This window comes from Gymnodraco acuticeps, unplaced genomic scaffold (genome assembly GCF_902827175.1).
Source record: "Gymnodraco acuticeps unplaced genomic scaffold, fGymAcu1.1, whole genome shotgun sequence".
In the NCBI taxonomy this organism is placed as follows: domain Eukaryota; kingdom Metazoa; phylum Chordata; class Actinopteri; order Perciformes; family Bathydraconidae; genus Gymnodraco; species Gymnodraco acuticeps.
Window position 1 is genome coordinate 5,716,510 of NW_022990295.1, and position 22,527 is coordinate 5,739,036.

Here is a 22,527-nt window from a genome sequence, read left to right on the forward strand (position 1 = left end):
TATGGCATAACTTTCATTTCAAACCACATACGCATTTTGGACAATCATCATCATCACTCATTTATTGCACACACATTTCAGCATTTGAAATAAATAGACACTGCAGATTTTTTTTCGGTAAATACTCATGACATGTAGGAATGATTAAAACATCACAGATGACATAAAGGCATTACATCATTAAAAAAATTAATTACACATGACAATACAAAGACATTAATAAAACTACAATTTCATCAAACAACTTCTTATGCAGAAGTCGAAATGTTCTCTTCATACAGAGTTTATTAAAAAGCAGAGTATCCACCTCATGCTGACACTTATTCTGACCTAACAACACCATCATAGAAAACAGAGCTCCTGCATAAACGCTGCACTGCAGGTTCGATTGAATACCATTGTAATGTCTCTCTAACATCTAGTGACACCGTGCAGGCTTTCTAAGGAAGGAGTAATCCTCTTTAGATCATTTGCAAAGCAATTAGGCATGCCTCCACTGCTATTAAATATGAAGATAACAGCCTATGAGATAAGATGCTATTTGTACTACGTATCAAATGTGGATAGCTGCCTAAGAGCCCTGATATCAGGGATATATATTAAATTCCTTGTAAATGAAATTAAAAATTACGACAGTAAAAAATTAAAGAGACATATCTACTCTACTATCTATCATGAAATTGAATTTATCAATTTAATGTCCTCAGACCTAAATCCTCAATTAATGGAGCTATAACTATGCATCACATCATAAATACTACACATTTTATACAGTGCAATCACTTTAAATGCATGGCTTCATGGATAAGATCAAGTCTGACATTCCACTGAACAAGGCAAATATATAAATACGTTTAGCTGCCAAAATAAATTGTCAAACATATTGAGAGTGGATCATCGCCACGCTGACAATCACAGGAAACCCTGACCACACTAGGATTTTATTGTGAAAAGAAAGGTGCCCAGATCAAACGGCGTCACTTTTGAAACCCAAAGTGAGTTGAACTACGGCGACTCGCAACATGCATTTGTCAGCAGGAACCAGAGAGCCTCTTCTGCATGTGTTTCTATCATCACTACACAGAGAGAACAAACGCCACTGACAAGAAAGGAGCCAAAAAAAAAAGAAAAGCAGATTTCCCACTGACCTGTGACCCGGGGACCAAGGGGCCGCCCCGTGTGCATACAGAGGAGGTTCAAACTGAGTTTATGACTGCATTATCTCTCCTCCTTCCTCAACACCTCTCCACCCATCAGTGGACACTAGCAGCCACTACACCGGAGCACACAGACCGGGCATCACTCATTCACTCGCCTCCTAGGTGCCTTTGTCAGGTGATTGCTGGCAGAAAAAGGAAAACAGATCAATACATCTCCCATGGGCCTGACAGGTAATCTTTACCTGGGATGAAATATGAGTGGTACCGGCCTGCTGGATTCCTTAACTGTAACAGGGCAATTGACTGGCTTTGCGGAAGCCATTCCCCCCCCCCCCCCCCCCCCCCATTTCCTGGCCATTGGAAATACATTTTGCAGCATACAGTCTGGCTGAGATGACATTATGGGGACTGCTAATTACCAGAGAGTCAGGAAAGGTGTTTCCCCTCCCGCTACTAATGGAACTGTATCTGAAGTGATGCTTCTTCCTGCCCTGTCAATGCCTTGGCACCAAAACACAGACTGACTGATAGAGCAATAGGTGGGAAGCTCTCCTTAAAACACTAAACAGTCAATACCTGTCAACCAGAGGCTTCAAAAGGAAACCAATGTATTCATCAAAAACTTCAAATTATGAATGTGGATCATGTATGTGTGGCATGTGAATATCCCACGAAGCTGCTGGACTGTTTGGCCAAGCTGCAGCAGCTGTAGCCAGGTGTGTGTGTGTGTGTGTGTGTGTTCTTTGCCTCAACACTTTGACTGATTCCTGTGGCAGGATGTCTTGTGTGAGGCATCCATTTAGACGAGTGTGCACACACAGCATTTATAAATGTCATCCCTGGCCAACATGATCACATAAAGCCTTCTCAGACGGATTATTGCGGACGTATAACTCACGTTAATTGGCAAATCTCATTCTACTAAATGCGATCCTTCTCTCAGAGAAGGCTTTAAAGTGTCTGAAAAGACATGCAGAATGTGGCTGATGATAATGCGGATCGTTTCACTACAAAGGTATCTTGTGATCATTATGGAAAGTGCATACCTTTGCCTTTTGGTGTTGGGAAGGATTTCAGATAAGCAATTTAAAAACTGTTGCACAAATTCAAATCTCTTCTCTTAAAATTGCCCTCAAAAAGACATGTTTTCTATTGAAATGTCAAACCCCAGGAGAGATAATGTATAGGGGAATGTGTTTGTGTTTTTAAAGACAGTCATCATCTGTATGTGGTTTAGGTTAAGTAGAATGTACTTCACTTGACTCCTATATAGATATGCAGTTTTCTGACAATACGGCATGTTTACCAGCTGTGAGCTGTTGTGTTTGATCTCAGTGTACGCCGCCATTGATCTTTTAATGCATCTGATGCTGAGAGAGTCGGTGAAATGTATACCCCAAGGGTAGGTGAATGTACAGTGCACGACTCTCCTTTCCCGTCTTCAACAGCTTCTGCATCTCCTCTCCACCGGCCCCACTGCTGCTGGAAAACACACTGTTCAAACAGATTTGCAGCTGGCCTTGAACTTAAACACATTTGGGGACATTTAAATACGGAAGATAGGCTAAATAGAGAACAAAAGCGGCCCTCCGAGGACGGCGACTACGCTCCCTCTGTGTTGTGCTAATGAGCACCTTTGTACAAACTGTAGCTTTTCAAAACCATGCTAATCGGACGCCTGTACTTTGTGTGGCCCTCTACCGGTGGTCGCCTCTCCGAACCCTGTAGCAGCATGGGGTCGCTAAACATTCTGATGCTCTCCTGTCTCGCAGCTACAGAAGCTTCGTGCCGTAAACCTGACCACACCATCCTCCCAGTGTTCCCGCTGACAGACGCCGCGCTACTAGAGTGGACATAATTGTTGGATTGTGTGGTAGCAGGTGGCCCTGGAGCCAGTGTGTGGAAACAGGAGGAGCCGTCCAGTCTTCAGTGGAACGAGGAGCCTCTTGAAGCTACTTTCAGGAGATGGCTTAACAAGGCTTGATTGCATTAACATTTGTCATGCTAAGCATGACAAATGTTAATGCAATACAACACCTGAAAAGACTGGATCTAGCAATAACATGCTGATTTGAGGAGTAATTATGTGCTTTGTATTTTTTCCTTTGTTATATAGTTTGTGCAGCAAGAGAGGCCTTTTCATTCTCTGGCACAATATCTTTTCATTTGTCACTTCAGTGTGCTTGTCCGTGCAGGTTTCTGGTGGTCCCTCGGGGGGGGAGATAAACTCTGAACCTGGTGCTCTTGGTCCCACTAGGGTTGAGGTGTTACTGGCTCCCTGTGCGTCTTCTCTCCGGTGATCCTTGTGAAATGGGTTGCTTGCTGCAGAGAATAAAGAAAGCCCATATCATATTATGGACATGTAACACAACACTGAGAACAAACAGAAATAGATACTCACATAAATCACATTTCCCAGATTCAATGGACAGGCTGTCGGATAAAAATGTTTTAATTTCGTCCACGACTCATGGATCACTCGCTGTTTTAGGTATATTAAAATAAAACTTTGAAGCAATCCTTTTCTAATAGGTTAAATATTAATGAGGTTTTGGTCAAGTGAGCCAAATCCAATTTGGCCCCATATGACTCGTGGACATGGTTATTAAAAGGCCAATCTGTGCTGCTCCTATGGCTTAACTCCCTCCCCTCCAGTTATGCAGTGTAAGAAGCTGTATGTTTTTAACTCCATTCATCATTCACGTTCACATCTCACTGACTCCCTTTCTTTTTAAACATCCTCTTTCTCTTGATCTGGCTCACCCTTAAAGCTTTTTGTTCCTGGAATTGAAGGGAAATATCTGAAAGAGAAAAGGGGCCAATTTCTGCAGAAGACAGAGGAACTCTAAAACAATTGCGCTCCCTAACATGCTTGATAAATAAATCTTTTCAGATTTCCCCGAAAAAAGTTAGCGGCGGTCACACAAGACATCGGTGAGGCAGTCCCAGAGCAGAGGACTAGGGAACTAGAAGTGACATTGTGGCTCTGGGCTGTCTCAAAGGATTAGGCATTACAGCATTCACTGGCATGTGCTTTTGCTCCTTCCCATTATATCTGCTTGTGCCTCTTTCCAGATGACTTCTTCCCCAAACTGATCCGGCGGGCAAGATAATTGATTAATATTTCTTGAGGGAATGATGACTAACCGTTGCTGAGTTTCAACCCAAACACTCGGGTTAAACATAGTCAAAGGCTTGGATCAAAATTCAGTGGTTTCCATATTTGACAGATACACAGAAATGTCTGGGAACTTTGAGTTTGTGGGTGTGTTTACACGCTCAGGGCATAGCAGATAGTCGCCTCTGTCCTAGGTCAAGGTCACAATCTGGATACGCTGTTTATTCACATTTTACATTCTGTTCAACAGAGCGGATATTCACATGAACTAAACCTTTTACCACGCAAATCCAGGTTGTACTTATTTAAGGGAAGCTACCTTATTCTGGCTAATCAATGAACCAGTATTCAAGTTTCTCATGTTTACGTACCAATAAACAATTTGAAAGGTAAAGTAGAAGTCATGCAGGCAAAATTGTAAAAGAATAAAAGCATTATTCTGTAAATGTACTTAATACAGGTAGAAAATGGCCCCTGTCACTCATATTTAAAATGTATTGTAAGGTGTGCCAATGCTTAAGTAGTGTATCATTTTTTTTTTAAACCAACCTACAGTAGGAGAGGGTATGAAGATCTAAATAAATATTGAGGGTTTGTGAGTATTTCCTTCATAGGGTAAGGAAATACAAATATTTCTACCTTTGCTTTTTCGTGAATTATAAGAATAATTTGGGCCTCTAACAGTTAAATAAAGCCTCTTGGTGAAATCCATTGACATGTGATCCGACTCTGGTCTCGAGCCAAAAGGTTTGGGAACATTGGTTTAATATTTAACAATACATTGTATTTTAGGAGATTAGCATGTGTACTTAAACACAGTACTTGGTTACTTTCTACCACTGACTGTATGCAGGTTGTAGGTAAATAATATAAAACGTTTAAATATAGCAACTTATCACAATTATAGTATCTTTGTACATTAATGGGAACGTTGCAAGATCAATTAAACTTGATGAATGAATAAAAGATACTTTCATTCGGCCAGAACACCTACACTTACACTCAACTGGTTTTACATCAAGGTCGATAAAGACATTAAAAAGGTTTTCTGTCAATGGGAGAATTACAGTACATGCATTTATTGTGGGTGATAATGGGAGGTTGAATGGAACCATCTTACCATCTTAATAAGCTCTCATGTGATGCTCTCTAAAAACAATCATTACAGGCCTTCCTGGAGCACTCCCCTTCCCCGTGTTTATTAATCAGCTAATTACACATTGACAGTAATGGGCCTGCTGATTCCCACACTTAAATGAACAGGGCTGAATAGCTCTTTAATGATTAGTCTTTGTGTTTCTCTCTCCTGCTCGCTCTCCTTCTCTCTCGCAGACACACATTAACAGACCATTCTTTTCACAATTGAAAAAAAACAAGACATTCAAATCAGACCTCCCGGTGAGCAGGTTTGCACACAAGCAGAGTCAGAAAGCCCCTGACAGACTCTGAGCTGCTAAAAACAAATCTGTCTTTACAAAAGAAAACAATTAGGGTGTTTACAAAGGCAGCGGGTTCCCGGCTACACTATGTCAACTTGTGTGGGTTTCAGTGTTAAGCTGAGCCTGGAGCAACCGCAAACAACCACCCTGGAAGTTGGTGGAGCAGCGCAGGCAGGTGCAGGTCATAGACGGAGGAGATGGGGAGGGGCTTTTTGAAGGACGCGAGCGGGGTGCGGAGTGGAGCCGGAGAGGGCGAAATAGTGCGTTGGGCTGCATTTCTGTCAGCAGAAGTGATGGCTGAGTGGTAGCGTTATTTGTCTTGTGCTGCCATACGGCCCTCGCACCAGCCTGGGCATTAATGAGAGGGGGCCGGACCGCCGGGCAGGAACACGGCGGGCCCCAGACGCAGGTGATCTGTCACGCAGCCGTCGTGCTCGAGCAAGGAGACACATGAAGAGGGGAGGCTGGGGGGCCGGCCTCCACGTGTGGCACTTTCCAAGACGTAGGGAACGCACTGATGACGTTAATCAGAGTTTAAACCCTGACTCTTCCTGAAATAAAGCACTCTGAGTAAGTTAAAGTTTGGGTTATTACCATTGTCTCTTGATAGATATAAAGACGAATTACATTTTACAGTAGGAGACAGCAGGGGGGGTTTAAAATTGCGATTATTAATTAGTCTGTTTCCGAGACAAGCTAGGGCAATGAAAATCCATCGGGATCTTCACACACACTGACTGATCTTTGCCTTAGGAATATTTTTCATTATATTGTCAACAGGTACTTATTTTCCTTCACATTCAAAAGGCAACATGGTGATATTCTATGATTTACTCATTGCATACATATGCAGCACATTTTGGATCAAATATCAAAATGTGCAGAAATTATACAATTTGTAGCCACCCAAAATAGATCCAGTTTAAATTACAATATCAATGTGCATTTTTTTTTATAATATCCAATAACGTATAATAGAGAACTGGCATGCTTTGTCTCGAAATCTAGTAAGCACTTGTTGGATTGAGTTGGATTGAGTTGGGTTGTTGGATTGACGGTTGTGAGAAAAGCAGAAAATGGGCAATTTACGGCTGAGAAATGGAGTGGTCATCTAATCCAAACAGATACCTGGCTTGATCAATTGTTGTGTTGTTTTTCTTTTTTTTCCCCCAAACCAGTTTCCGCACTTCCACAGCAAGTGCTAAAAGGGTAAAGAAAGAAGACAAAAGCAACAGCTGGGTACCGCCTCAGTAATTCCCCACGGAGACCTGGAAGACACCTCCGGCCGAAGACCATTTTCACTCCTGATTACAGAGTCTCAAATCAAGCGCTAACACGTACAACAATCCACTTCCTCTGGCCAACTCAAACAAAGACCTGGCTGTCGTGTTCACTGAGAGCAACGTGCTGTTCTCTCTTCTAAATGCAGTAAACAATCTTTACATGCAAACGAGATGTTTACCGGAGAACAACTCGGCTCAACAAATCACTGAATCTGATTTAGTCTCTGAACAGATTTATGTCAGAATGGCAACAAACCAAAATGTGTACACGGGGAGTGTGAAAGCTTGTCAGAGTGAATGTGCGTCTCCTGGCCGCGGTGAGATTACTGAAGAGCGACATGCTCCAGCTCGCTGCCAAAGTAAAGATTTATACAGAGCAGTTGCAGCTGCAGAAACTGACATTGGACGACAGGGGATGCATGATAAATCATGGTGGACAGGGGGCACTAGACTCAAGAAGCAGGAAAACACTTTGAACAGGGCTGAGGGGGGTGTGCCAATCAGGGACCCTTCTCCTACACAATATAGGGAACAGATCATCTTGTAGTCTCTTAATCCAAAACACACTATACAAAATCCAAGGGGTCATAGCAGTATTTATTTTGGGAGAAAACCCATGAGAAAATACCCAATCAAACTAAAATGATATGCAGTGATCATTTGTAAAGTGCAGGATTTACAAATTAAACACATTTCTTTGTATTTCTGGAAAAATAATGATTAATTTATCATGTTTTGTTTAAGATTTCAATACATTTATTTCCCCCTCTTAAACCTTTAACAATAGGGTCTGTCAACTGTCCTAAACTGAGGGATGCCCCTTCGTTCCGCATGTTGAATATGAGGGGTCCTTAAGGGCCAGGGGTCCTTTTGTACTTTTATGGGAAGTGGTTCAGCGCTGGGGGGCTGAAGGACAGAGTTGCCGGCCGCTCCATCACTCAGTGCAATAAATGGATGCAATCTGTCCCCAAGTAAAGCATTGGCTGTTTTTAAATTCCACCTCTTTTATCCAAATGAATGATGGACCCTGGTACAGTGCACTGTGTGACAATATTAATATACATCAGAGGCCTACACCCTTCACTAAATCATGGAACTACCGGCATTTGTTATTTAAATGACAAACAGGAGCTGCAGGAGTGGAGCACGGGGAGAGGACGCAGAGGAAAAAGGTGGACAAACCAATTCAGATTTCAATCCGGCAAAGACACAAGGCCCGGAGCCATGACTCTAATGAAAAAAGGCAGCTCCAGCGGTCCAAACAGACACAGCGGCGGCTGCTCGCTGCCACCTGCAATACGGTGAACTCTACATCACTTCTCTTTGTCTTTCGCTTTAAAAGGGAAACTTCAATCGTCAAACATATTAACAAGTCTAACTTCACATTTCCATCTCCTGTTAACTCACAAAATATTTTCCATTCTGTATTTACAGAAACTGGTCAACTGCATTTAGGCAGAGTGGTGCTTTAAGAGTTATGTTAATATGCTCAATCATGAAGCTGATTTATGGCAGGTTTATTTACCATGTACACCTTCATAGGTATCCCAGTGATGGAAAGGTTGTTGCCTGTTCAATACCCAGGTATTATCTGATGTTTCTCTGGCATGCCCCCATTCAAAAGGTGAAAAAAAACATGGCCCCAACATCCTCATGCTAGCGAAAAACGAATCCCATTTTTATCAAAAACATACATAATGAATCAGTAATGCATTGTATAATCTCCAAAATGACAACAATTGGTCTTCAGAGGGGCATGAATGCCTGTACTACATTTCATGGCAATTCATGTTGAGATAGTTCCCTAAAAAACACATGCCAACCTCATGTTGGCATTAGAAAAGTGAGGGGACAAACAAAGCCATTAGGTTTCATCCTCTGAGCACCATGATGGTCTATACAAAACATCACAGAAATCCATCCAGTAGTTGTTTAGATATATCAGTCTGGACTACAGAAGAGGACTGACAGAACCACATAGTTGCTAACACTGCTAAAAACTCAAAGCTACAAAAAACTAAATGTCTCTTATTTTAGGTATCTTTATCAGAGATATCTAGAAATCCTTAACCTGCACGTTTAGTTTCGTATGCACCGACATAACACATGGAAAAATAATATGAGCGAGTGGTGAGTAGGCCGGAGATTCATCAGTATGTGTGGAGGGTGATACCTGATGTTGTGACGGACACCGCTTCTGTTCTCCTCCTGATGTCACTGCGGGGTGGTGTGCACAGGAGACCTCAGTCTGCCTGAGGGGACAGAGAAACAGAGACCTAACGTTACTCCCAATACCTCCCCACACAAACATGTACAAATGTAATAATTCCATAAAAGTCGATAAACGCAAGCGAGGCACATTTGCAAACGCAGCAGTTTACAGTGCGATGCATATCTTGGCCCCACCTTAATTTTTCTTCATTAATACATATTTTCAGCAGATGGAATATTGGATGAGGAGAGGTGCTGGGTGCATGTGGCTGAGTCATTGCAGAGTTCACATAAACAAATTACACCTGCTCCTTGCCTCCTGTGTCATATGTCAGGAGCCCTGAAATAGGAAAAAAGCCCCCCCACCAGCTTAATAGCCCTGACTTCAGAAATGTAAAGTTAAGGTCAAGGTCCGTTCCATCACTGGGAAGGGAGGGGGAGCAGCTGATGTGGTGTGTGTGTGTGTGTGTGTGTGCATGGGAGGAGGGTGACAGATTGAGTAAAACACAGTTGGAGTGTGTGAGGGAGCTACCGTAAGATATGACAGAACATTTTAGTTAAAATCTTGCACATTCTGCTTATTATACACAGGTTAACTGCATCTAAGAGACGATTTAAACAACAATGCTGTTTGAAAATGCTAATAAGCACAACTTGTAAAAATGAATTCATGACAGACTGCAGAACAGAGGCTCATGCAGCACGACGCTCCTTGTTATCCAGCGCCGCTCCTCGCAGACGGCAGGTTACATAAAGCTCACAACCCTAACAGGCACATGCTACAATAAGGCACCGTCAGGGCAGCCTTTTAACAGGCAGCGTGTTCCATGACCTCAACAACCATAAATCACATGACGCGGGTGCAGGCGCGGGGTGTCGAGAGCTGAGCGGAGCATGCTTTGAGCGAAGCCTCTATGTTGTATAATCAATAGATATAAAAAGAAATGGCCTGACCGTTATTCTCTCCCTGCTACCCCTCTCTAATAAAATCCCAGTAATGCATATTTCATTTACTTTTATACTTATTGATTACCTGTACTCCAGTTAGTAAATCACGCGCCTATCGATCCCTCAATCGTAGCTCTGTCGGACAGCACATAACCAGCCATTTGCGGCCCTGATAAAGAGCTCAGGCATTGAACTCCCCACAGTAAATCTTTGCAAACTAACTTTTTAATTCCAAAATCGATCCCCCGCTTGAACGTTGCATTATTTCACGAGGCACGCCTGCGGCATTAAAAGTAATACCCTGATGCATTTGGTCTTAATGTGTGGAGGTCCATCCCTCAATCTCTTCCCTCATTACACCGAGTCCGAAGCACCCCGGGGCCCCTGCAGCCTGGAGGGAGGTGAGGGCCCTTCAGGCTGCAGGGAGCTCAGAGGCAGAGCCAGGAGCCCACCGAGACCCTCAGCACAATGCTAATCAAACATGAGAATACCATCAGCTGGCTCATTAACCAAGCCAAAACACACCATTCATCTCAGAGCAGAACCCAAAGGCTTTTAATAAGCATGTTACATGGCTCCGTGTAAAACTGGGGGAAGTGGTAAAAAATGCACAACACTGTTTTTATTATTCAACATCTGTTACTTCATCAGTTTATAACAGCAGGACAGATGTTGCCCAGTTGTTTTGTCCCTAAATATACAGAAACTGTGATGAGAAAACAAAGATTGACTCAGGGGCAATAAGCAATGAAAAAAACGAATAATACGTAATGAAGACGGCTAAAAACAACTCAATGCTGTCAAAGACACAAGGACACAGTCTCCAAGATGGATTTTTCAGGTCATACGAGACACTTTTAAATGCAGCGCAGTCCCTCAGGGTGCAGACGGCACTGACACAGTGTCAATTGTAATTTTGGCGCCCACATCCAAAAGCAAATATATCAATTAAAAATAATAAATCAAAAGAGGAGTGAGGGGCCACAGTTACAAAATGGCCATCTATTTTCATTAGGGTACACGGTGCTTCAGGTGTGAGCAGGATCTTAAGATTAATAGAGGTATTCAAATGAATCAGAAAGGATTAGGGTCTCCAGGGAGCGTAATCAATAACTCCAAATCAATAATCAATAGGCCACTCACACCAATATACTAACTGCTGACACCAAGATCTCACAATTAAAATGAAAACTGGGGAAGAGAGTGGCGTAAGGCTATGATTTATCTCACAGCGCAAGTGTCATTTAGAAATAAATAAGTCAATAGATAAAAGCTGCCGCTGCCTGGCTCAGCTCAGGGAGGCAGTTATGCATTTTAACGCACCCGCCGGCCCCGAGCATTACAGCCAAATCCCACAAAGCATGGCGTCTATTCACACGCCGATACGAGGATAAACAGCAAGCAACCTCAAACAGCCTTTATCACTTAACATCAAATCTCTGATTGTCGCCGTCAACTGGCGGCAAACAGGAGATGACAGCTTTTATTAATACAGTATCATTTCAACCTGGCCGCCATACAAGATTAATGCTTACACTCTGCCCACAGAGAAAAGACTTTCTCTCAAGGGTGTTTGGAAACAAAGAAAAGTCAGATGTATGGGAGCCCAGTGCGAGAAATCGATCACGCGGGTTAGATGCTCGGAAATAAATGAAAATATAGTGAAGTGAGATCAGGAGAGGGCGTTTTAAAGTTTGTTAAGAGCAATTATACTATTCCTCATTGTAATGCAACACAATAAGTGTAACTGGTGTTGTGTCTGCATGTGAACGTGTGTTTTGGAGGAAGTTAGAGGAGGTGAACGGTGCCATGTGAGCAGAGCTGGGTCGTGAGGACAGAGCCTCCATCTCACTGGAGAGTGGATTTGAGCAGCTTGGGGAGATGGATTCAGCTCGTGCCGTCCAACGGGACACATCAGAAGCCCCTCTCGTCAATCCCCCCTCTCTCCCTCATTCATTTGGGAGTATGATTTATACTTTTTGATGTGAAGGGTCTTGAATCCCACTATAAAGGAATTAAGAGGTCTCCCTTGAGTCCGCCATTCAAATGAGAGCATGGCAGGGATATGAGGGCTTTTTAATAGAGAGAAATTAGTATTCACAATGCCTCAAACTGGAATCTGAAGGAACCTTTCAGGTGGAGAAGAAAGGGCCAGTTTAGAAAAGAAAGCCCTAAGAAGTCGGGGGCTTTTCATAGCAGTCGTGTTTTTGCCCCTCATCAAGGAGTGCTGGAGCGCTCTGTGAACTAACCCAAGAGAGAGGGAGGACAAGGAGTGTGTGTGTGTGTGTGTGTGTGAGTGAAACTAAATTAAGAATGCACCATAAATAGGCCGAGTGGAAACAATACAATGAGGAGTCCCACAGTCTCCAGGCCAAGGGGGCTAAGCGGCTCCTCAAACGTCCCCCATGCAGATCCAACAGATCCAGGGATGACTGCGAGCGATGAGATGCTTTGACAAACATCTCTTGGATAAACCTCTTTATTTTATTTTTTGTGCAGTCCCAGAAATGCAGGGATTTGAAACTGCATTACAACTATGTCAACACATAGTAGTTCTCTTTGGGAACGCTGACCTTGAAAACTATTTCATTTTGAAGTTTTAGCTGCATCGAACTGTAGCTGTCTATTCTCACTTTGCCTTGGACTTTGGGACAGGGTTGACATCAACACTTATCTTCTGTTTATGTAGACCCTGGGGACCACTTTATCAGCTCAAAACACACTCAACGTTGTTTTATCTACTTCATTACTTAACTAATTCTATAATAAATGCTAATAAACCCGGTTTGATACTCGTAACATTTTTCACACGTCTTGTACTTTGTCCACACATATCGAATGTCCACGCGTAGGATGTTAAATGTGGATAATAAGCTTATTTCGTGTGATTACTATTTGTATGATAATGTCTGTATTTTGCCACCTTACTCAATGTGCATGCTTAGTTTGTACCAAGTTACCAATTCAATACTTTTTACAAATCCACAATGAAATGGTTATTATATTAACACAGCATTTGAGTCTGTGAAAGCCCAAGCCGTGAGAAATGTAAGCTAGACTCAGCAAAAAGATGCCTGGAACTCCAGCAACATTTGGCTTAACAAAGATTTCTATAGTAAACAGCGCCCTTTGTTTCCGTAACAGATACATTTCAATGAGACGGTCAGTGACTGGTCCGTCAATATATTGAGCATTGATTAAAAAACGGAATGGAGTCTCCAATAGGCCCTTAAGAGCCTGCTTCACATCCACTACCTGCGTCTGCAGATTGAGGAAGAACATCTGAGCCCGGAGCTCTCTGACACACAGGTAATTGGCACAAAGGGTTTAACCGGAAATTAAAAGTATCAATAAGATTTAGAGTCTGGAATTAAAGCAAGAAAGTGGAGTGAAGAGATGTATAAGGTAACGTACCTGGCTTCTGTCTCGCTTTCCAACAGGAGGCCGCCAAAAGCTAAAAGGACAAAACAGAGTATCATCACTAGGTGCAAAATGATGATGATGATGGTACCACATGAGTTGTGTTTTCAGTTGAATTATTTTTCATCAGTATATCTTACTCTCTCTGGTAAGGATCTTGGGAGTACTGTCTCAGCCTCTCTACAAACACTGGCATGCCCTGGCTCTGTAAAACACAAATCAAACATGCATAGTCAGACACAAAGACCTTAACAAATGCGTCCTACGGCAGAGGAAGATGTTTGCTTTAACCTTGCTGGGGAGCCTCCTCCTGTCCCTCCTCATGCAGCAGGCGGCAGAGCCAGGCACTCGCTTCAGGCGTGAGTGATACCGATACCCTGCAACCACAAGACGCACAGTTATCTTCCTTTGTCGCAAAATCATGTTTAGTACATCATTAATGTTAGTTATAATGTGTCTAAAGCACAAGAAGGCTGCGCATACCTCTCTGAGGGGGCCTTGCAGGTTGCAGGAAGGTGGGGGGGGGCCGGTTGTCCAGCTGGCCGTCTGAGTCCCAGCCGGGCAGCAGGCCGGCTACACTGGTCCCGACCCCGCAGTCCCCCTCGAAGAACCAGTCGCTCTGCTCGTCATCGCCTGTACACGGGACAGGGAGGAAGTCATCGGTTAGCATGATGCTGCTGCAGCCTGATGCTATAACTAGCATATTTGTACAAATGTAAAACCATTGCAGATTTCATTAATATGCCTTAGCAACCCCTGCTTTGTCCAAAAAGCAAGTAACTAGATTACTGATAGAGGATAATGTTGGAAAAAAGGAGGTTCATATTTAACCTTTGTTAAATGCAATGCATTCAAGTGGGGGAAAAACACTTGAAATGCAGGATGAGCTGTTTGAAGAAATGTAATCAACATTCAATTCAGTTGTATGCTATAGTTTAGAAGAAGCTGTTGTTTGGTGATCCTAGGAGCGGAGATTGGACTGACGGATCAGTGCGTCAATAATGACTGGATATCTTTTAGGGTAAACCCCTTTAACTACACTCTACCAACCGGACAACACCGGTCTTGTCCCCAGACGGCGAGCTCTTCTCAGACCTGTCAGTCAGCAAAGAGCACGCAGGAAGCATGCCTCTCACAGTCAAGGTGTAGTGACAACTGTTAAATCAGAGGCCGCCTGGCCCCACCACAGCTAATGAGATTAGCAAAGGCTTCAGCGCTCATTAACACGACATGACAACGTCTTATTAGAGTCGCCTGGGTGCCCAGCAACCAGCCCATTGTATCGAAACCTCCCTCTCAAGCCCCAGCATTCCCTCAGAGTGGGGCAGGGTATCTATCGTCCAAATCTGACAACTCTTCATTTTTCTTTTCCTAGATCATGAACGTTTCATCTGTGAGCTCCAAATACATAAAATCAAAGCAGTTACTTGATTGAACCATGCTGTTCAATTGTTCCCACCATACGTTCAAATGAGGATTTCTTTGAGTACCTTGTCTTCCCTCATCATTGGTGAACAGGCCAGGGTCACTGCTGCATGTGCTGCTGGTTTCCCTGCAAAAAAAGAAGAGAAACATCACATGTGAATGATCAGCTGCTTCTTTAATATCAGTGACATTTGAGGATGGAGGACCCCGTTTTGATTTGTCATTTGAAACCTGGTGGGTTCTTTAGGTCAGACAGTGTTTAAGCGTTTGAAACGTGAACAATGTGAATCAGAAATGTACATGCCCCTGTGATGTGGATGTTTAACATTCACTTATACAAAATAATGGAGAAGTCAGAATCTAGAGGTCGACATAAATGTAAATGACAGAAAAAGACAGAGCGTGCCGTGTTCTCCCTCGTTGCGATAGCGAACACAAAGGCATGAGGAGAGGCTCTGATCGAAGCCACTGAGTGACATGCACAATCTAATTGAATATCCTCCGCTGTCAGCTCCAATCTAATCTGGCCGGCGTTGTGGAGGATGACAGGAGAGCGAAACACATTCCCCTGCCCGCCCCTCCCTCTGGGTGTGCCCCACACACAGAGCGGCCCACAGACATGCTGCTTCCTCACAACAACTGGCCAACATCTGCTGTGTGGGCTGCCACCGCTCGCCCCCACTCTGCTCCCTCACTGCTCCTCTCCACACCCCCAGGCCAACCCCTGTTACAGTGCCTCCACGCCCTCTGCTACCCCAGACCACCCTGGGTTTCCCTGCCTTTCTCACACCTCAGCCACCTTGAACTGGGACCTCCAGACACCCCAAGGTCAGCGGGGGAGTAAGGGGAGGGGTGGAGGGGACAAAGATGGAGGGACAAAAAAAAGGATTTCCTCTCCCTGAAACATAACTCTTCCAATGCTGTTTGTTTACTTCTAACAATCATATGTCAACAGTTTTCTATTTCCAAAAGCTTTTTTCTGAATCGAAAGAGAAATCACATCAATTCATCTTGGTGTAACGGAGGACCTGTATTCATTTATAATGAATCATTCTGATACAGTTTGGGGTGCACTGCTGCCATAAATGCTCACTAATGTGTATCGATCCGCAGGTGAAAATAGTTCCAACCAAATGTACTTCTTTTTCACAACACATAAAACAACTAAAAACTACTGTGGCCAGCTAATTTTTGAAATCTCTTAGCCATTTAAAAAAAGATGCAAATATGTATTTATTTAAGGACAATGATATAATATCAACATTCCTGTAGATGTACAGTATCAGTGTAAGACATCCAGCTAATAATTAACTGTTTTCCTTTTATATCTTATGTATTTTTGACAATTCTTTTGCTAGATTTTTGTCTTTTTTAGGAAGAAAAAACTATTCTGTGACATTTGTAGACTAGAAGAAAGGTATATATGCCAGCCATACATTTTAATAATGACTTTATGAGAGGGTTGATGATTTTGATTGCCTTGCATTTTGCTTCCTGTTCTTCATCGCCGACCTTGCTCATAGGAGGGTCAGATATGCGCTGATACCGTGCTTCCCCATATTGCAGAGGCCTTTAAGTGAAGCAGGATCAGAGATGGTCCGTCCAGCCTGCGCGTCCTCCTGGCCAGATGGTCGCGCACCATCTCCTCTCACATCTACAAGAAGCAGATGTGAGAGGGAGCAGGCCTCTCCGGGGAATCTGGAGGATGCCGTGGCGTAGCAGTCCTGGACTGTCCACCCCCCCCCCTCCTCCTCCTCCTCCCCCCTCAGCCCATCTCTCCAGACTGACTCCCCAGGCCTCTGCTCAGCTGTACCCCACCTCTGGACACACTGGCAGACATCTGGAGCACACAACCCTCCAACATCAGTAGAGGACACAGCCACAAGCTCTACAAAAACAACCATTTTGGATTTGATGCTTCATTACACAACCTTTATTACAATAAGTGATGATCAACAAGCAGTGTGGTGTCTTCTTCCATAGGTAACCATCTTAGTAAAGTGTTTTCATCTTATTGAAGGGATTTTGTTCAAAGTTTAAGAAGAATCACAGGTATAAACAATTAATTAAAGACACCCATTAAGTATTTATCCGTATTAAAGGTGTAATGTGATGTCGCTTGGAGCAGCACAGCGCCGATTTGTGAGACCGTTTTCATTAAGTACTGCCTAATTAATGCAATAAATAATTGAGGCCCCCATTTTTCTTGGGACCAAAAGAAACACCTCTTCTTTTCTCAGCAGTGACCTTTGTCGAGAAAAGTTGACAAACATTTGGCGCAAACTTGGTCTTTGGCTGACACACAAAATACCACCTCCCCCAGTCTTTAAGTATTCTATCGTGGATTAGGTGCTATAAAGTAAATAAGTCTTAATTACATAAAATGCCATATGTCCATGGTGAGACAAAGGCAAGGGCAAAGACAAAAACTGCACTGCTGTGTTTTTAGAAGTTAACTTAAGTCCCCACATGGCCCTATTGTCTCTATACAAGCTGGAGAGGTGAAGCAAAACACAGTATCCAGATGAGCACTAATCATTAGGATATAATCCTCAACTCCTGGGAGAGGCAGAGCAGTTTGCACAGAGATTACAGGCTAGCCGCCATTTATTGAGCTCGGGCTCATTCTGCAGAGGAATAAAGAAGAGGCAGAGACGGGGGGGGGGGGTGGGGGCAAAGCGCTGATAACAATGGATCTGTGGGCTCTTCAAACAAGCCGCCCCAACCCAAATCCATGCCCTCTTCCATGGGTGTCTGATTATAAGGTTATCCCACCATCCCTGAGCTGCAGTAATTGGATTAGTCGCAGAGATTTATGAAAATTAACTTCGGCAAATGCTGTACGAAAACTCCTCGTATACTTTTCAAAATATAAATTACAACGCAGTGTGGGAACAACATGCTTTGTTTTTTTCTGGTGGCGGAGTTAAAGTCAGCGGTAGCAGCTCACAGCTGGAGTCGGAGGCTGGGCCCGGGACGGCGTCTACCCACAGGTGAGGCCTGCTCGCTGGGCCAGCCTGGGTGCCAGGTGGCCTCACTGCCAGCAGGCTGGGCCAGCTCTAATCAAGGATGTGGAGCCCAACTGGAGCCGCCAACATCTGCTCCCCTTGAACCTGGGTGGCTGAAGGCAACGCTCTGCTCAGTGTGCGCGTAAGAGGAGTGACCTTGAGGAGAGGCACGTTTAAAGAGACCAGACACTCCATATGAAGGAGGTTAATGGAATGAATGGAGACCAAAGAAGTGCTTCAAAAGACATTTCAACAATTGCATCGGTGTGTGACATTAAATGGGCAGTGCACTCTCTGAGTATAAATGTTGCTGTTGTACCACTGTCAGTGTCAACCCTTCATCAATGCTGACATTTGCTCGTATCCTTTGTCTTAACCATCAGATTGTTCAGCCCTCGGTTCAGTGTGGCAGTCTGCTGAGCAGCAATCAAGAGTGTTGGCGTTGTGTAAGTGAGAAATGATTGACAGCGTGCCATGGTGTTCCCATTTATTTCTTCTCCGGAGCTGTTTTCTGTCAGAACGACTATTGATTTTTCCATAAAGTAAGAAAACAAGTACCGTTTAGGGGCTAGGGAGGTCAGCACAAATTAAACCAGAAGATGTAAAGCCTTCTGTCTGTCCCAATACACATTACTCCAAATGTCTTCTTCTTCTTCTACAGGTTTTATAGATCAACAGATAATGAGATCAGCAAAGGAAGTACCCTGTGAGGAGCATGAGTAGACGTGGACAATGAGAACTCCAAGGCTCAAAACTGTTAATGAATATTATATTAAAACAACTGAAGTGCACTTCCCATTAATTCTGTCTATTTATCAGTTGATTAAACATGGCATGTATTTAATGCAGAAACACTATTTATCCATTCTGAAAAAATAAATATATATTTAAAGTAGGATCATCATTAAAAGCCACCACAGAGACAGCTTCATCCCGCAGGCAATAAGACTGTTAAACAACTGAACTGCTGAAACAACTTCATAACATTCATCTGCTACTTAGTAATTATTTATCTATTATCTATATATATCATTCCAATAACTTGTATATAGACTCGTATTGCACTATTCCACTTTTTTTTCACATTTTTTTAAAACTATTTTTCTTTTTGTATTACTTTTAATATAATATACTTTAATATTGTTTTAATATTGTCTGCGTATCTGTATTATTGTGTTGCATTATTGGAGAAGCCTGTGACCTAAGATTTTCAATTACATAATTACTCTGTAGCTATGTTAGTTTGACAATAAAGAACCTTGAACCAAACTGAATGATATGTAAACATTGTAGTTTCTTAAATCTTATCTAAAGCACTTTACAATACACTTATCGTTAAAAGCTGCTATAAAATGTAAGGGATTTGGGTTGTTGACTGCTGCTCTGGCAAAATAAGACAAATGAAACCATTTATTTGTAGCTTTACCATTGTTCAAAAGACTAAATTGTTATTTTTTTTGCAGCTTTTTATATTAGAAAAAGCATGGACTAGGTGACAGCTAAATATAATTGTTACATTGAGTCTTTTTCATTCTACAATATATTTGAGTGTTTGCTTCACTGTATTAACAAACTCTGTGCTGCCTGTTACAGACACATTTAGTTTCGCTAAATAAAATACACACAAGACGGTGCAGTCTGGGACACTGGGACAGAAAGGAATTAATTTCAAAATAAATCAATACCACACCAAGTCACTTATTTATTTGTGACAATATTGCTGGAAAGGAAATAATGAGCTGGCAGATGCCCGGAGGCATAACTATCAAAGATCCCTCCCTGGTGATCATTCCAGCTATAGGAGATGAGGATGAAGAGACTATCATTCATTTTTAATGTCAACTCAATACTTTAAAGTGGAGTGATATGATTGTGATATGATTTTTTTTCTGGTTTGGTTGAGGACATGCTGAATATTGACAAGTGGCTCGATGAAGACAGGCAGCATAGATCATCTTAAATGTCGCCATGTTTAATTGCTCCTGTCTGATAGTAGTTATGCCCATGACTTTTATGTTATGGGTTTAACTGCCTTGGTAACTTTCCATTTAAAGGGTAAAAAGGGCTTTTGGAGTTTTGAGCTCCTTTTTCAGAATGGTTTTAATCCTGACTTTTGAAACAATGACAGGGTTAACATTTGGCTTGTGGCAGTGCAGTAAATTAAATGTAGGCTTCTGAAAGCTGGATTTGCTTATTTTTCACAAATGATTAGCTAGAAAAAATTATCTATTCTTAAATGGATGGCGACTTTTGACTGGAGCTACTGTAGGAAACATAATGAATGTAACATTACCCTTCAGACATGTTCTCATCTGCAGCATCTCTGTGTTCCTTGGCCATCTTCCTCTTCCAGCACTCCTTCCCCATCAGCCGGGCTCCTTCAGTCGGTCGGTCTGCTGCCACCCAACCTCCAGACCTTTTCTTGGATCCCGCCAGATGTTGCATCCTGGACGGCTTCTGTCTTCTTTTCCCATCTACACTGGAAACCTTTAACTTCTGCTGCAACCTAACCGTGACGTCTGAGGTCATACGTTTGACCTTCCTCCTCCTCTTGAGCTGCCGTCCTGGATTATTCTCTGTGAAGGAGTCGGACTCTGGCCAGGAAGGCTGCCTATTCCTGACCGGGCCTCTCATTACGGAGCGCCATCGGTTGGTGGGGGTCACGTCGTCAGAGTCACTGCAGTTGGCCACAGAGGCGGCGATGGAGGAGGAAGACTTCTCTCTGTGTCCTTTAGTTTCGTCTAAGCTGGACTCCGAGGCCTCGATCCAGCAGCGTCTGTGCTGCAGCGGATAGAGGGAAGATTGACGGTAGCGCCTGTGGCCTCTGCTGCGACGGATCTGCCGGCGCTGGTGCAGCGGACTCAGGACCATTTCCTGCCACAGCTCTCCCAGCTTGCTTTGCTCTGAGGTCTGCTCCAGAGCCGACACCAGGTCCTGCACCAGCTCATCCATCATGGTGCTGGAAAACAAAGATACAAGACAGAGTAAACACAGAGAGCGTAACACCAAGGATGATGCTACATCAAAATATGATACATCAGAGTAGTTGGACATACAGCAGCCAAGACAATAAACAAAAGCTGAACGTGAAGCCAATGCTGTAGTGCCTGAAGTGAACAATTCTATAGTTAATTTTCCTTGGTATCATGTTAACTTGATAGACAGATGTCTCCAAGTATTACACTCTGTAGTGATGTTAAAGCGAGCAAATGTGGTATTATGGCTCCAATACATTTAGAAATGTAATAAAGACATTACAGACTGAGACCTTGTTAAAATATCAGTTTGATGTGCAGGTTGCCAAAAGTGATAGTCAAATCCAACATTTCCAAAAACAGAAATTAGTTTGACAAGGATGTGAAACCATGCGATAGATTATCTTCAAAAATGTTGTGACTGCTTTCACTATAACAGTTTATGGCAGTATTTACATTGTTTTATGTAAATGCTTGATCTTAATTCATCAGTTATCATATGATTTTATAGATAAGCCAAGAATTTCCAAGAAAATATGAATATACCATTATTATCAAAATACCTTTAAAAATAGACTGTTGAATCCATAAATAAAAACAGGGGTTACTTTCAATGAAAGATTGGACTCATATAATAACTGAGCACTGATACAATATATTGAAATGCAAACTGATCATTGGAGTTGACACATTCCATGCTACCATTTACAGCTGTGGATGTAGTCTCTCACATTGCTAAAACAAATAGACAGAATGAAAGGCGTTATAGTGGCTTTTAAAAAAAACGATAGAATATACCCAGGCCTTTCCTAAGGTCTGACACTGAAGGAGCGAAGACACACTGTGTAACCTTTGTTTGTTTTTTTGATTGCAGCTGTGTTAAAATGAAAGCTTTGAGCATCTGCACATCATTATTAGCTACGAAATTAAAACACCTCCTTCATAACAAGGTAAGAACGTGACTGAAGCTGAACAGCATCAGTGCACCAAAACAATAGCAGACGTGCTAGACTGTGTTACATAACAACAGCTAACACGTGAGCTCAGCACAGCCACACATCTTCCGTTAAATCAGCTAAACCAAACGATTAACAGCGATTTACTCAGTCACCGTGTCTTAAAACGACTCCTAGCCGCTATCATGATGTCATGATTTGATATGCAGATGGCTGTGTTTGAGCACTCACCAGTCGCAGCTTGTCTTGTTTTGTTTTCAGCACAGCTGGGAAACAGACGCACTTCCGGTCTGCTGTCCAGCCAATCAGGTGTCTCCACTTGTAGTGACTTTAAACAGCCCGCCACACTGTCCAAGCTTCTCATAAAAAGCCTGTGGTTTATTCAGATAAGAAGCAGAAAGTCAGCCTGCTAAACTGCAGATATAACATTTACCTTTACTAGTTATCACCGTAACACTCCTATACAGGGGCGGTTCTAGGAGGGAGCCAGGAGGGGGGGGGACTTTGGACCCCCCTGAAAATGAAAAAAAAAAGTTTATGATTAAACGATTTATTGGCTGACGGAATAGGTGGAACCAGCGCCA

At 42.8% G+C, this 22,527-nt stretch overlaps 1 protein-coding gene across 2 annotated transcripts; it reads right to left on the reverse strand.

The window, feature by feature from the left end:
• Nucleotides 1–3,254: 3,254 nt before the first annotated feature.
• Nucleotides 3,255–22,251, reverse strand: LOC117550012 (G patch domain-containing protein 2-like). 2 transcript variants are annotated; one of them, XM_034222276.1, is made up of 9 exons: nucleotides 22,175–22,251; nucleotides 20,306–20,971; nucleotides 15,070–15,131; nucleotides 14,063–14,212; nucleotides 13,871–13,956; nucleotides 13,720–13,784; nucleotides 13,574–13,613; nucleotides 9,174–9,252; nucleotides 3,255–3,482 (listed from the first exon to the last, which is right to left on the reverse strand). In XM_034222276.1, exons 2-8 carry the CDS (start codon nucleotides 20,965–20,967, stop codon nucleotides 9,244–9,246), a joined length of 1,074 nt encoding a protein of 357 aa, XP_034078167.1. In that variant the 5' UTR covers nucleotides 20,968–20,971; nucleotides 22,175–22,251; the 3' UTR covers nucleotides 3,255–3,482; nucleotides 9,174–9,243. The 2 variants fall into 2 exon arrangements, with proteins under 2 accessions (XP_034078167.1, XP_034078165.1); XM_034222274.1 differs by having other exon boundaries at nucleotides 22,099–22,196.
• Nucleotides 22,252–22,527: the final 276 nt, after the last annotated feature.